This window comes from Mixophyes fleayi, chromosome 12, assembly GCF_038048845.1.
Source record: "Mixophyes fleayi isolate aMixFle1 chromosome 12, aMixFle1.hap1, whole genome shotgun sequence".
Taxonomy (NCBI): domain Eukaryota; kingdom Metazoa; phylum Chordata; class Amphibia; order Anura; family Limnodynastidae; genus Mixophyes; species Mixophyes fleayi.
The window spans coordinates 33,268,618-33,284,391 of NC_134413.1; the positions used below are offsets into that span (position 1 = coordinate 33,268,618).

General features: G+C 40.3%; 1 protein-coding gene across 2 annotated transcripts in view; it reads right to left on the bottom strand.

Annotated features, from left to right (window-relative positions):
- LTK (leukocyte receptor tyrosine kinase) overlaps positions 1-8,394 on the bottom strand; it is a 178,626-nt gene extending 170,232 nt beyond the window's left edge. The window contains exon 1 of one of the 2 annotated variants that reach the window (XM_075193026.1): positions 8,208-8,393. In XM_075193026.1, coding sequence (XP_075049127.1) covers positions 8,208-8,304 — 97 coding nt within the window. In that variant the 5' untranslated portion in view covers positions 8,305-8,393. Of the gene's footprint in view, positions 1-8,207 lie in introns of both variants that reach the window. The other variant, XM_075193027.1, reaches the window with a different exon arrangement.
- Positions 8,395-15,774: the final 7,380 nt, after the last annotated feature.

Consider the following 15,774-nt stretch of genomic DNA (forward strand, 5'->3'; position numbering starts at 1 on the left):
GATTCATTAAGGATCTTAACTTAAGAAACTTCTTATTTCAGTCTCCTGGACAAAACCATGTTACAATACAAGGGGTGCAAATTAGTATTCTGTTTTGCACATAAGATAAATACTGACTGTTTTTTCATGTAGCACACAAATATCAACTTTAAATTTCAGTGTACAAATAAGCTATCAAGTATTTGTGTGCTACATGAAAAAACAGTCAGTATTTAACTTATGTGCAAAACAGAATACTAATTTGCACCCCTTGTATTGTAACATGGTTTTGTCCAGGAGACTGAAATAAGAAGTTTCTTAAGTTAAGATCCTTAATGAATCAGGCCCCATATATTTATTTACTACTGTTGGTTTAAGCTTGCTTTTTGTTATTTGTCCAAACTAGACCTTTCTCATAAACCTCAGAATGAGAGTATAACACAGGGAAATATAAGCTACTTGCACAAATCAAAATATACTTATGCTGCCTTGGGGGGCAAGTTTTCAATGATTTATAAGACAACTTGACTGCTAACAGCAGACAAACTGGGTGTAGATGTTCGTGCCACACCTATCAATCTAAGAATAGTACAGTAAAACCAATCAGCAATATGTAATATCTATCTGAGAGGAAATAGCTGATGAGTGCAGTGATAAATGTAGGCTTTCTAGAGTGGGAAAGAGGGTGGTAGTCCATATTCTTGATTTGGGAACAAAGCAGAAATAATAGGCAATGCCACGATTGTGATAGTCACACTCACGCCACTACATGACCACGCCCCCTGACCCTAGGAGGTATATGTGACTATGGTTGCCATAGTAGTCAGTAGCAAAACTATAAATCATTCATAGCAACTCCGAGAAAAAAAGTAAGGTAAAAAAGAGCAACATGTGTCTTCCAATTGTCATCCAGAGTGAATTATGTTTAGCCCCGACCCCCCACCCCGACATCAGATCTTCATGGGATTGCAGCTTTAAAATATATCTATATAAATAATCACAGAAATATTACATTTTAGAAATAAATAATCAAATTATTTAACATATGGTTCTCTTCTAGAAGACTTTCCACTTTTACTTAAATTAATGGAATTCTGAGTTGTATTATTTTTTCTGTGAATACTGTTTCTAATTTATTGTGGGATCCCTCATTTATGAGGACTTGTAATTATAAGACCACATCATCTCTCTTTTTTACAATGAACAATATGCCAACTGGAAGACATTCGAAACAACTAGTAACGTAACAAATTGAAACAGAGTTATTTAGATACTGGAGGCCCATACCTAGCTGTCACAACAAGAGCTGTATTCAGCTAACAAGATGTCTATGTGCCCTATTCAACATTGTGGCTGGCCAAATTTATTTGAGATGCAGTAAAAAAGTAAAGATGCAGTACAAAACGAGAGACCTTTCTGCCATTCACTAATGCTTCTGTGAGAGGTTTCTCAACCTTGTTAGTCACAATGTAATTTACAACAAGTATGGTAAATTGGCACATGAGAGGTCCTTCACATTTTTCCTTAGCACCGTGAGATCGCTATCCAGACAACTGGGACCAATTATTTTCATGTCTAACAAATTGGTTCAAGATATGAGATAGTGAATGTAGACTTTTGTGACGAAACAAGTTTGATATCCCCTCAACCAGCCTGTCCCTCGTTTCTCACAAAATGTTTAACTTTACAACACGATGTACTTTTTATAGTCCTGTTTGTGTTCCCCAGCTCACCAAAGTACAACTGCAATGTCTAATTACATGTGGATAAGGGAACATTGTAACTTTTCACTACATGTTACTCATTGTAAATATGTATATTGTTTATTGTATCTTGTTGATATTGCAGTGAAGTTTTTATTAATTGTCCTTAAAGTGAATCCAGATGGATTATGGGTAAGGGTCAGGTTCAAGGGTACAGGTGAAGGGGCTGTAACTACATTCTCTTTCACTTTCTCTACAGGAAGCGTAGAACAGCTGGGGACCCTGTGACATCACAAACTAGTGTAAAGGGTTAATTTCAGGAGGGGCTGAATGATATCTTAGTTTGGGAGGTGGAGAAGGCCAATTATTATCAATTGTCTTCCACAGGACTGCCTGAGTCCTTCTGACTGGGAAACTGCAGGGGAGCCACTGTGGAATGACAGCTTATCTCCCCTCCCCCTCCAACACCCTAGTCCAGCACTCACCAATGTTTAAGAAGGAGAGAGCCAGGGGTTTGCCCACGAAGGGGAAAGCAGTGTGGAAATTTGACACTGGATTTTCACTTTAGATTTTTAACAGGAAAAGCTTACATGGCATCCCTTAAAGGATTTTCATAATTCAGATCCACTGACTTCAGCCCAAAGATGCAGTGGTTGGAGCAGACATGCTACTCTTCAAACCCATAAAGTTCCAGACCCTGGAAGCAGCCAGCAATGGTTTTTGCTAATTTCAGGTATTGTTAGGTTAACTCTTCTAGGTAATGTATCTAACCAACAATTGGACATTTGAGCTAAAGCAAAAACAATCTAGAAAAAAAACCTATGGGGTCTTTACATGTATATTTGTAAAAGAAATGTCCCAAAAAACAGAGCATATCATTTAACAACAGATGTTTGTGATCTCTGAAGGTCAGCAACTTAGGATATACAAGTAGCTCAAGGTCCTTGAGATAAGTACTTCTCTCATCTTTCAAATATTTTGGAAAATAGGGAGCAGGCACATTCTAACTTAATATATTTTTTTGTATATTTTTATAGTATCTCATACACAAAGAAGTAGACCAAGTCAAGCCTTTATAAGACTTCAGGGATATTCTGTTAGGTGGAGGTACAAATTGGAATTTAGATCAAAATGAATACATCAGCAGCACGGGCAGCACGGTGGCGTAGTGGTTAGCACATCTGCCTTACAGCACTGGGGTCATGAGTTTAATTCCCGACCATGGCCTTATCTGTGAGGAGTTTGTATGTTCTCCCCGTGTTTGCGTGGGTTTCCTCCGGGTGCTCCGGTTTCCTCCCACACTTCAAAAACATACTGGTAGGTTAATTGGCTGCTAACAAAATTGACCCTAGTCTGTATGTCTGTATGTCTGTCTGTCTGTGTGTGTCTCTCTCTGTCTGTGTATGTGTTAGGAAATTTAGACTGTAAGCCCCAATGGGGCAGGGACTGATGTGAATGAGTTCTCTGTACAGCGCTGCGGAATTAGTGGCGCTATATAAATAAATGGTGATGATGATGATGATGATACATCAAACTTGTTCTGAGATTTGGTTCTATTGAGCTAGACTGCATGACAAAAAAATAGAAAGTTTGACTGTTCTTTCTAATAAGTCAGATGACAATCTCGGAAGGAATGGATGCTCTGAACCATCCTTGGTCATTTCAGCTTGGACATTCCAGGTGCCAATACTACTTTTTTGAATACAGAAGAAATGAACAGCTTAAGGGATATATTTACTAAACTGCGGGTTTGAAAAAGTGGAAATGTTGCCTGTAGCAACCAATCAGATTCTAGTTAGCTTTTATTTAGTGCATTCTACAAAATGACATCTAGAATCTGATTGGTTGCTATAGGTAACATCTCCACTTTTTCAAACCCGCAATTTAGTAAATATACCCTTAAATGTGTTAAGGGTTTGGCATTAGGCTGAATGTAATATTTTCTCTGTTTCCTGTCTAGGCACTTTCCAAAGCGTATACTTACTCCCCCAAACTATGTACAGATTGACTTTTATGGGGTGTTTCCAAAAACAATGAGCTGGTCGTGGAATGCACTTGGCAGACAAGTTGGAGCACTTGCGCACATTAATAAGCATTGGGGGCTTGGAGATCTTGTGGTTCTCAGTGACATCTGCATGCCATGCAAAGTATTACAGTTCACTAAATAAAACCTATACAAATGCTGCAACGATGTATACACTCAAATGTATTGTACCCGTCATATTTACATAGAGCCTCTGAAAGAATATGAAAACATGTAAATGACAAACATGCAAAACAAGAGACCTCTGTGCTATTACATGTAGTAGTTCTATCCAATCCAGTTTTGAATGGTCATTCAAACAGCAAAATATTTCTTCAAAAGTCCAGCTTAAATAAGCAGCACAATTTATGCAGCTATTAGATTATACACATTACCCGGCAAAAGTCAAAATCCATACCTAGCACTGATCTAATAGTAAATGAGTTTGAATTATAGCTAAATGGTCCTTATTTATTAATATCAGGTGATATTGTAATGATCAAAATTCGATTATCATCATAATTTAATAATAAAATATCAGCGGAGTATTACTCAGCTGCCTGGCAATAGTACCCGGGAGCAGTAAGACTTCACTTACCGCTTTGCTGGTAACCCTTCCATGTATTGGATGATATACAAGCCCGCAATAGGGCTTTTTGTTCATTGATAAATCAGCCCATATATTTGGGACCCTATCGCAGACATAACACACAGCCTTGTACAATTGCTGTACAAAGATAAGCTCTTAAACAAACGTGCTTAAAATAATGACGACAAAATGCCAGGAAGTAGGTTGTGTAGCTATAGTTTGTGCACACCAGGTTATTGTCTAACACAGCAGGAGGTCGAGTTGCGCTTAAACAAGATTAAAACAGATAAAGCATCTGGTCCAGATGGCGTCCACCCACATGTGCTAAAGGAATTAAGCTCAGTAATTGATAGACTACCGTTTCTTATATTTACGGGCTCCCTCATAACTGGATCAGTGCCATATGATTGGCGGAAAGCAGATCTGGTACCAATAAAGGAAGAAAATCGGAACCAGGGAATTATGCACCTGTGAGTCTGACTTTAATTGTGGGTAAATTGTTTTCAAGAGATTCTGATGGATGGAATTCTGAAATATATTGTTGAAAATACTTTGATAACACAAGTTCAGCATGGTTTAATGATGGTTTGGTTATCCCTCACAAATAAATATTTTTTGCTATGAAGAGAGGATCTTGGTGGTAATAGATATTTTTTTGCGTAAACATTCATTACTGTTATATATAACAGCATGTTACATAAGATGAGAGTACTGGACCTTGGGAAAAATATATATACATTCCTAGAGAAATCTTCAATGACAAATACAAAGTTATAAATGGAACATATTCAGAATGGGCTAAAGTTACTACGGGTGTACCAGAAGAATCAATATTGGGCCGTTTTTTTTCAATATTTTTTTATTAATAACCTTGTCGATGGCGTAGAAAGTAAAGTGTCCGTATTTGCTGTTGACACAAGCTGTGCAGGGATATTTGCACAGAGCAGGGTAGTAATTTGCTACAGAGAGACTTAAATAAAAATTACAAGTTGGGCAGTGAAATAGGAGACAAAATTTAAAGTAAATAAATATAGGGTTATGCCCTGCACCGTACTAATTACACATTAAATAGAATGCATTTGGGAAAAAGCTGAGATTGAAAAGGATTTCGTGTTAGTTGACAGAAAGTTGAGTAGCCACGCACAGTGCCAGAAAGCTGCTGCAAAGGCCAATACAATTGAGAGATGCATAAAAAAAAGAGAATAAATGCACATGCAAAATTGTAAATGCAAATAAGTGCAAGTACCATTGTAAAAGTCACTAGTTAGACCACATATTGAATATGGGGTACACTTTTGGTTACCTGACACTATGGGTATTCAATTGTCGGCGGGATTGTCAAAAATCCCGCGGTCCGCACACGATTACCGTAATATCGGTAATCGTGCACGGAAAAAACGTTAATACGGTAATTTACTCGCTGGATTAAAACAGATAATTGTCTAATAAACTATTTGCACTAAGGACCATACAAGTGGTCATCCCTTGTGAATGACATTGGAAGGGCTTCTTTACTGTAAGAATGGATAAACTATCTTATCACCTAAGCTGGTGATGACAAATTCAATGAATTTAAAAGACTAAACTGACAGCTGTTGCTCTGCGATCTTGCCTTCCTTTGGATCATCACATTTAGGATTTATAACTTTATGGACTATTTTTCTAACCTTACTATCTAAGTATGACATAGAGAAAATAAGTATAGAATTATGGATTAGAATATCCAGGCATATGAAGCACACCACCAAACATGTTTCGCAGCATATATCATTGTAGCAATGACCTATCCATGAATATTCTTTGTATGTGTGCTAACTGAATACAAAATCTCCACTTCAATATCAACCTGACTGGCAGTCTCCATAGGCCCAGGGCCAAGTTTTAAGACACAAATGTACATCCATACAACTGAATACTACTCTGCAGTATTCCACATGTAGTTTGTAGTTGCCTATAAATTGGATTGATTTCCCTTCTTGCTAGTCTTTCCAGTTACTGAGACACGTTTTAGAAGTCTTAGCTATATAAAACGTCATAATTCTTATTCTGTTTTCATTTTGAATATTTGTATTTAAACATATGTAGTATTATATTGTACTTAACTATAAATGCTCAGAATTGATATGTCGTCATCATCATCATCATTTATTTATATAGCGCCAGCAAATTCCATAGCGCTTTACAATTGGGAACAAACATTAATAAAACAATACTGGGTAATACATACAGACAGAGAGGTAAGAGAACCCTGCTCGCAAGCTTACAATCTATGGTATGTCTACATGAGATTTATATTAGGTTTTTTCACCTCTTCTACCACACAAACATAACCTCAATAAATTCACAAATTCAAGCTCACAAATGTCAACTGCAAACATCAAACAAACATAGCTGTACAGTAAATACTGTTCTTGATTGTCATAACAAATCGTTTTGCCCTATTGGGAAGCAATGGTAAGATTCAACACCATCTGCTGGATAAAAGTGGTACTGTAGCAGCTGTGCTCTCATTTTTTTTTGAACTGTATTTTTATTCCATCACTTGACAGTGCAAAAAAATCAAGCTAACCTAATACAATTACAAATGGTAAGAAAGGACCTTTGACACTAGAAGCAGAAGGAATCATTATATTTGGTTGCAGTCAATTCACTCAGTTCCTGTTATATACAAGAAAGTATAGTCACTCAAAGTCTATTCTCCGTGGTCTGTACTTTGTAATTGTCTAAGTATCTGTTACTGAAAATTTGGCTTGACATATCACTAGCTTTAATTAAACACTACATTATATCTACTGACTCAATTACAAACTCGCCAATAAATATGCAAAATTGTATGCTCACAGTACACACATCCCTGATAAAAAAAAAATCAACAATAAAAGTATCAAGCGTATTACTATAAAATAAAGACCCTTGTCCCAGCAGTTGGCCTTGCAACAGGCATGGTGGGATTAAATTGCTGCATTTAACGTATACGTATATATAGCAGCCCTTTCATTTCAATGAAAGTGGTATAACACTACAAGCTTTTCAGATTGCTTAATCAGCTTTTTTTTGCATTGATGGAATAAGTCATACAATTTCTACATTACTGCTCGACATGAAATTCAGAACTGGTATTCTAAACAGCGGTAGAAATGATGGTATATAATCACGATTATTTGTTAATTTATATGTAAATCTGTGTTTTATTATATATTATTGAACTCAGTTGTTATTTAAAGAAAGCTACATATATCTGTTGCAATATATATATATATATATATATATATATATATATATATATATATATATATATATATATATATACATATATATTCTATAAGAAGTCAGCTTTAGTGTAAAGGTTTACTGTACTGCATAGACATAGTTTATGGTATAACACTATTATAGGAAAAATGCAGTGTTGTTACCAGTTTAAGTTGGAATTCCTTACTAGGATCAATGGGGGGCACATGCAACCATAAATTACACAGGATCACTGTGTGACCATTGTACATTTCTGCTGAGTCTTCCTTAGCTGCCTGTCTGTAGCATTTAGTTACAAGCAACAGGAGACCTCATCTATCGGCAATAACTACCTGGGTGGTAATCTGATTTGAGCTTATATAGTAATCATTTGGAAGAGGATACAGAATGAATACTCATCATTTTCAGAAAATGCTCTATATAAGCCAGAGAAAAGTCAAACCATATGTAAATGTAAGGATACACATCATTATTGCTGTACATTCAAAGGAAGAAACAAACCTAAATTAACAGAGCATTCACTGGTATTAACTTAGCATACAGGTCTATGGGTAAACTCTTTGGTTACATTAAATGTTTGCAACAACTTTATACTTTACTGAAAAAAAAGTGATATAGAAATGTCAATATAAATAAAATACTGCATGCAAATTAGTTTTCTTACCAAGCAAGAGAGTCCAAAGTTGCACCTGAATAATGAGGATGGAGGAAAAGAAGCCCATGTCTAATGATACAGTGAGTCCCAGGTAAATCCTTAGCATCAGTGATCTTCCAACCCCTGACAGTATATAGTATGTGCTTGCTGTAAGGTTACCTCACTGCCTCAGCTGTACCAAGACTGATGCTGCTGCCTAGAACTCTTGCAGGCTTATAGATTCATCTACACCTCCCTATACTGTCATCAGCTCTGAGGTCCTAAAGCCCTCAATGTTCTGCTCCATGTGCCTCTCTCTGCCGGCCCTTATGTGACCAATCTGATTAGATTTCAGTGATGTGATTACAGGAAAATTCCAAATCGAATGCCTTTAGAAACCAAACATTTACGCAAATGTTGTTTACTTTTATTTTTCAGTCATTACCTGTACATAAGGTTATTTATTAAGTTAGCGCAAGCACGTCTCTTTCTAAACAGCACATTCAGGGCCAAATTAATCTGCGAAGGTCATGTGAACAAAACTTGTGTTTTGAAAAACCAAAGTGTATGCGCGTCTTCAAATACGAGCAGATCTCAAAATACGTTTCCATCTGAATCTGGGTATAAGTGCGCTCTGGCTAAATGTTACTTGCCGCATATAGACAGACAGAACACATATGCATATGGGCAATATAAAGTCCCATCAGAACACAGGCAAAAAAAAAAAATATATAAGAGATAATCATTAATAAAACTGTGTTTTTTGTTAAAAATAAATAAATCTATTTTTTCCCATTAAAAACATAAATCTGGATGTTCTTAGTGCGTGCAGTACATACAATCCGTTTTTATAGTTTTTCTTCCTTACATACACATGTGCTGTGCTATCTATTGGCAAGCATACGTGCAGCCATCACTATCAACCAGCACTTACACCTGACATGTGGCTGCTGCAGTACGGCTAAAAAACATGTACGAACAAGTGCCCAGAGCTTGAATTGGCCACATCCGCGTTGGCACGCCCGTAATGTACATTGCCGATGTTCATCCGCCCTTTCCATCCCCCATTCTACTCTTCAAGTTGTAGGCATTAGTAGTGTCTTTTGCTTTCAAACATAAATTGCGCTCATTGGCGTAGAGTCTGTGTCTGGGCATGCGCAGAGCAATTTCACTGAAGATTAAGCACACACCTGGACTTACATCAGAAGATGAATCAGACCCTCAGTGTGCACCACAAAATGTCTTGGTTTTGCACTGAGGCATTTGATTGGTTGATGCAACACACCTCAAGTTGCAGGCCTACTCTTCTCTCTCAGGAGCCGTCTCCACGGCTCCTGAGAGAGAATAAACTTTTCCATTGTTCTCTTAAAATCCCGCTCGGCCTAGCCTTAATAATATCATAAATTAATCATGAGAGTAGGGATAAAACATGGGCAAAGCCATGCTCTACATCTGTATCATATGTGCCAGGTGTACGTCAGGCATACATACACCTAGAGACTCATACACACAGCCAGGTTATAAGCACGAAAAAAGTTTTTTAACATTTGTTTTGATTGTGAAAAATGCATCGGCTATTCAGTTTTATTTAAATAAAAAACACTCTAAAATATTGCAGATAGTATCTCTTATCGGGTACAAATGAAAGTAGCAAAAAGATTATTTGAAAAATATACTCACAAAATCATATATATATGTACACATTCAATAAAGAAATTACCTATCAGCTTCAGAGGAGAATTTGAAATTGGCCAATAAGAAGTGGCTACTGAACAGGAGTTCAGCTCAATTTGTTGTAGTCAAATTGTTTAACTGTAATAAAAAGTATGGTTGAGTCAAGTCTTAATCATTGACATAGTGTGAGATGTTATCTAAACAGTATATTTAAAATATTTCTACAAAACAATCTACGTTAGTGATAAACACATGCAAACACACAAAGCTGCCAAAAGTACAGCTGTCATCAGATCCAATTCCTCCTACTCTTGTTCCACAGGTCTGTTCCAGCCATAGTTTCTCCATCAGAACATAAAGGGCCCAATACATCAAGGGGTTACCGCCAGCTATCGGCATAATGATTAATCCAAAGAGAGAAAAAGAAAGATCTAATGTATAGTCGTGTACCCTTAACAAACAGTGGTCTTTAAAATCACAAACTTTATCCTATTTAAATTGCGTTTGACTGCTGGGAAACAGACCATCAAGGTCAGGGCACAGACTGCGGCTTATCCAAAGAGACCACACTCCCTGTAGTCTTTTGAGCGACTTTAGGAATAACATTTAAACACTGTCAGGGAGGGGGTAATGGACAACATTTGACATGTAATTGAAACTCGCATTTGGGGTTAGGGCCGATGGCATATGCACAGCCAGGGGCAATCCGTGCCCCATAGCAAAATTTGGGGAGGGCCAGAGTTCTCACAAATAGCCTGACCCAGTATTGCTGCCCACCCTCACCTCTGTAGAGGCCACACTGCTTAAAGTGGCTGTACTTCGACCCAGTGGTCAAAGTGGAAGTTAAGAAGTGGCGGTAAGAAGTTTAGAAGTGGCGGTATGGAAGTTTAGAAGTGGCGGGATGGAAGTTTAGAAGTAGCGGTAAGAAATTTAGAAGTGGCGGTATGGAAAATATAAATGAATGGAATTTAATAGTTGAAGGCAGTAGGAGAAGTGGCAATATGGCATACCAGCATAGTCCAGCCCACTTTGACCACTGGAACTTCCACCACTGATTGAGTACAGCACCGGTCCTCACATCGTCTTAATACAGCTGACTTGTTAAGTGAATTTGAAAAATATTATTTCTCTCTTACCCTCTCTTTCCCATTTACTGCAATAGGGCTTTGCAGGCAGTCATACACACTTGTATTACTTTGTCATAACAATACTGCTCTGAAACACTTAGCCAGTTAGCCAATAGAGCTGCAGAGAAGCTGCAAAGAAGCTTAAAATTTTATTTTTAACGTAAAGCATCAGAAAATGGAATTTAGTTTTCTCAAGCCATCTTATGTATTGTTGAATATGAATTAAAGAATATCACCACCCTAAATAGTGTAGAGGCAGCTACTTCAAATGAAAGTATGTGCAGACAGGGTTGGGTACGTGTAAGCAAGGCGGCTGACACGGCTGTAGAATGTACAAGCTTTTGTAAAGCACATTATAGAGCAGTGGGCTCCTTAAATTACCACCTTTTTACCACCAACTTTATTCATTGGAATCCTTTGAAGTCTGGTTTTGAAGCAGTCGGTCTGAAGAATGTGTCAGAGCGACACCATCACTGTCATGATATTATGGTATGTGCTGTCGGGGTTTTCAGCAATTTTACGACTACCACCAATGTGTCAGGCGCCGTCTCCGCACCTCCGCTGGGTGCCGGAGACGGACGCCCTCTGGCCGCAACTCATGTTCCGTTGCTATGGCTATTGGCTCCAGAGAACTTGTCGTCAGAAAGGGCTAAAGTGGCTTATTTGATTTCTCTCCTCTCTGGGCAAGCATTAGCCTGGGCTTCTCCTCTTTGGGAACGGGATGATCCCATGCTTCAAAATTCGGTGGTCTTCATCGAGAGGTTCCCTAAAGTATTTGATGAACCCAGAAGAATTTCTGCAGCCGCCTCCGGTCTCCTAGGGCTATGCCAAGGTTCCCTCACAGCAGGACAATATGCGGTGCAATTTCGGACTCTTGCAGCCGAACTCCGCTGGAACGATGAGGCTCTCGTCGCTACTTTCTGGCAAGGTCTCAATGATCACATTAAAGATGATTTAGCCTCCCGTGACCTCCCTCCCAACCTGGATGATCACATATCCCTCTGAATTAAAGTGGACATCAGCCACAGGGAACGAGTTCTCGAATGGGATCGTACTCACCGGCCTCTCCCTCGATTGGCGCTTAACTTTATTCCTCCTACTCCATCCTCGGAGGAGCCCATGCAGATCGGTCATTCCCGTCTTTCTCCAGAGAAACGTGAGAGACGAATGAGGAACCACCTCTGTTTATATTGCGGTGAACCAGGACATCTTCTCTCCGTTTGTCCCAAGAGGCCGGGAAACGCCACCTCCTAGGTGATAATAGGGAGGTCAACCTAGGACCCCAGTCCCTTCCTCCCTACCCTCGGAAGGAGTCGGAGTTTTTGATACCAGTCACCTTGGTTTCTCCCAGTGATCCATCTTCTACCTGGGCCTTTGTGGACTTGGGGTCCGCAGGGAACTTCATTTCTTCCAGACTGGTGACTGAACATCGTCTTGATACGATACCTTTGGCCTAACATTTGATGCTCACTGCTGTCGATGGGAACAGAGTCTCCAATGGCTCAATCTCTCTTTCTACTCTCCCGCTCCAGATGGAAGTAGGAGCGCTTCATTCTGAGTTCATAAGTTTTCTTGTTCTTTCACAGTCCATTAACCCTATCATCCTGGGGTTATCCTGGCTAAAGCTTCATGCTCCACAATTTGACTGGCAGCGAGCACAAGTTATCCGCTGGAGTTCCTCCTGTAATAAGAGATGCCTGAGATCCATTTCTCCATTGAAATCCAAGCACTGCACATCTTCCCTGGTCGGTCTTCCTGAAGCTTACTTCGGTTTTGCTGATGTTTTTTCTAAAACCGCTTCTGAAATCCTTCCTCCTCATCGGAATTGGGATTGCCCTATCAACCTTATCCCTGGAAAAAGCATTCCTAGAGGCAGGGTATATCCTCTGTCCTTTCCCGAGACACAAGCCATGTCCGAGTATGTTGCCGAGAACCTCAAGAGGGGATTCATTGGGAAGTCATCTGCCCCAGCAGGTGCAGGCTTTTTTTTTTGTTAAGAAGAAGGATGGCTCTCTCAGACCGTGCATTGATTACAGGAGACTAAATGCCATAACGATTAAAAATCGCTACCCTCTTCCCCTAATTTCAGAACTCTTCGATCGTATTCGAGGGGCACACATTTTTACAAAGTTGGACCTCAGAGGGGCCTACAACCTGATTACAATTCGTAGAGGAGACGAGTGGAAAACCGCATTTAATACCAGAGACGGCCACTATAAATACCTGGTGATGCCTTTTGGGCTCTGTAACGCCCCAGCTGTCTTTCAGGACTTTGTTAATGAAATATTCAGAGATTTACTCTATCAGTCGGTGGTTATCTATTTGTATGACATCCTAATTTTTTCACAAGACCTGTCTACTCATCTTCTGCATGTCAAAGAAGTACTTTCTCGTTTATGTTCTAATCAGCTATTCTGCAAATTAGAGAAGTGTCTCTTCAATTGCTCTCAAGTTCCCTTCCTGGGGTATATAGTTTCGGGTTCTGGCCTTCGGATGAATCCCAGCAAATTGGAGGCTATCCATAACTGGCCTCTGCCTTCTGGTCTCAAAGCTATCCAGTGTTTTATTGGCTTTACGATTTACTATCGCCAATTCATCAAGGGATTTTCCACGCTAATCTTCCCCTTTACTCTTCTTACTCGGAAGGGTGGTCAATCAAAATCCTGGCCCCCAAAGGCAGTACAAGCTTTTCTAGCCATTAAGGAGGCTTTTATGCTTGCACCCGTCTTATCTCAACCCGACCAAAGCAAACGGTTCTTTTGGAGGTCGACGCATCCTCTGTTGGGATTGGAGCGGTGCTGTCTCAGAAGAATTCTGCAGGTCTTCCCATTCTATGCGGTTTCCTTTCCAAAAAGTTCTCCGCCAGTGAGGCCAACTATGGGATTGGTGATAAAGAACTTCTAGCCATCAAGACCACCGTAGAGGAATGGCGCTACCTGTTGGAGGGGGCACACTTTCCCATCACAGTGTTTACTGCTCATAAGAATCTTACCTACTTGCAGTCTGCACAATGCCTGAACCCTCGTCAGGCCCGCTGGTCGCTATTCTTTAACAGATTCTAGCTGATATTAACCTTCTGGCCCGATACCAAGAATCTGCGTGCTGACGCACTGTCCAGATCATTTGATTCCTCTGATGCCTTGTCACCCATGGTTGCTAAACCCATCATCAACCCCTCCACGATTCTAGCCTTGACCAATTCTTCTTTTAAGACTCCTCCTCCTGGTCGTTCTTTTGTGCAAGAACATCTACGCATTAAACTTCTGAGATGGGCTCATAACGCCAAATTCGCTGGTCATGCTGGGGTTAAGAAGACAGTTGCTCTTCAATCTCGCCTATACTGGTGGACCTCATTGCCCTCGGACGTTCAGAAATACATTCGTGCTTGTAAGGTCTGCACCCGACATAAGATTCCTAGGAGACCCCCTGCCGGTCCTCTGCCCATTCTGGACCTTCCATGACTCAGTATCAGCATGGACTTTATTACAGATCTTCCTGCCAGTCATGGCCTCCCAGCTGGCACTCCTGTTCATCCGAGAGATTTTCCACCTCCATGGCTGCCCGGGGGACATCATTTCTGATCGTGGAGTCCAATTTGTCTCCCAATTCTGGAGATCCTTTTGCAAACAGCTTGGGATCAGCCTAAAATTCTCCTCCGGGTACCACCCGCAAACTAATGGGCAGACTGAACGGGCCAATCAGGATCTGGAGGCATTTCTGAGGTGCTACTGTTCGGATCAACAATCTTCCTGGAGTGAACTTTTACCCTGGGCAGAGTTTACCCATAATAAACACCAACACGAGTCCACGGGTAACTTTCCCTTCTTTACCATCTACGGGAGACATCCCATTCTACCCACCTTTTCTAATCTTTCTGATTCCTTGGTACCTGCTGCACACAATATGATTCACAATTTTTCTCAAATTTGGTCCCAAGTACGTTCCAGATTACTACAGTATTCAAATCGTTACAAACACTTTTCGGATCGACATAGAAGGAATCTTCCTGTGCTTTGAGTGGGAGACAAATTGTGGTTAGCTACCCGCAACCTTAGACTCAAGGTTCCCACGATGAAATTGGCTCCACGCTATATATTGGACCTTTTTCCATCTCTCATGTGATCAACCCAGTCACCTACAGACTTCATCTCCCAGCCTCTCTTCGGATATATAACACGTTCCATATATCTTTGTTGAAACCAATCATTCTCAACGAATTTTCCAACAAATCTCCTCCACTCCCTCCTGTTAAGACCGTTAGGGGTGAAGAATTTCTGCTAGAACGCATCTTGAAATCTCGAATCTCTCGTGGGAGACGCCAATTTCTAATCCACTGGAAGGGTTACGGCCCTGAAAAAAGGTCCTGGGTCTTTGAAGAGGATATCCATGCCCCACTTTTGTTGGCAAAATTCTTGCAGAAGTCCTATGCTACCCACAAAAAAAAGGGGGAGGATACTGTCAGGCGCCGTCTCTGCACCTCCACTGGGTGCCGGAGAAGGACGCCCTCTGGCCGCAACTCACATCCCATTGCTAGGCAATGGGACGCGATCACATGATCGCTGCGCTCGCGCATGCGCGATGCGCCACTTCTGTTGCCTAGCAACAGAGACGCTACCTGGCGATCAGCTGCGACTGACCGCCGGAAATCCTCTGGATAGGGCTTCCTGTTTGGCACTATTTAAACTCCACTCTGGCACCATTAGGGTGCCAGAGTATTGGTTCCATCCAGCTCCAGCATTATTATTATTGTTCCTGATTACTCTCCTGTGTACTGACTCCTTGGCTTGTTTGACTTC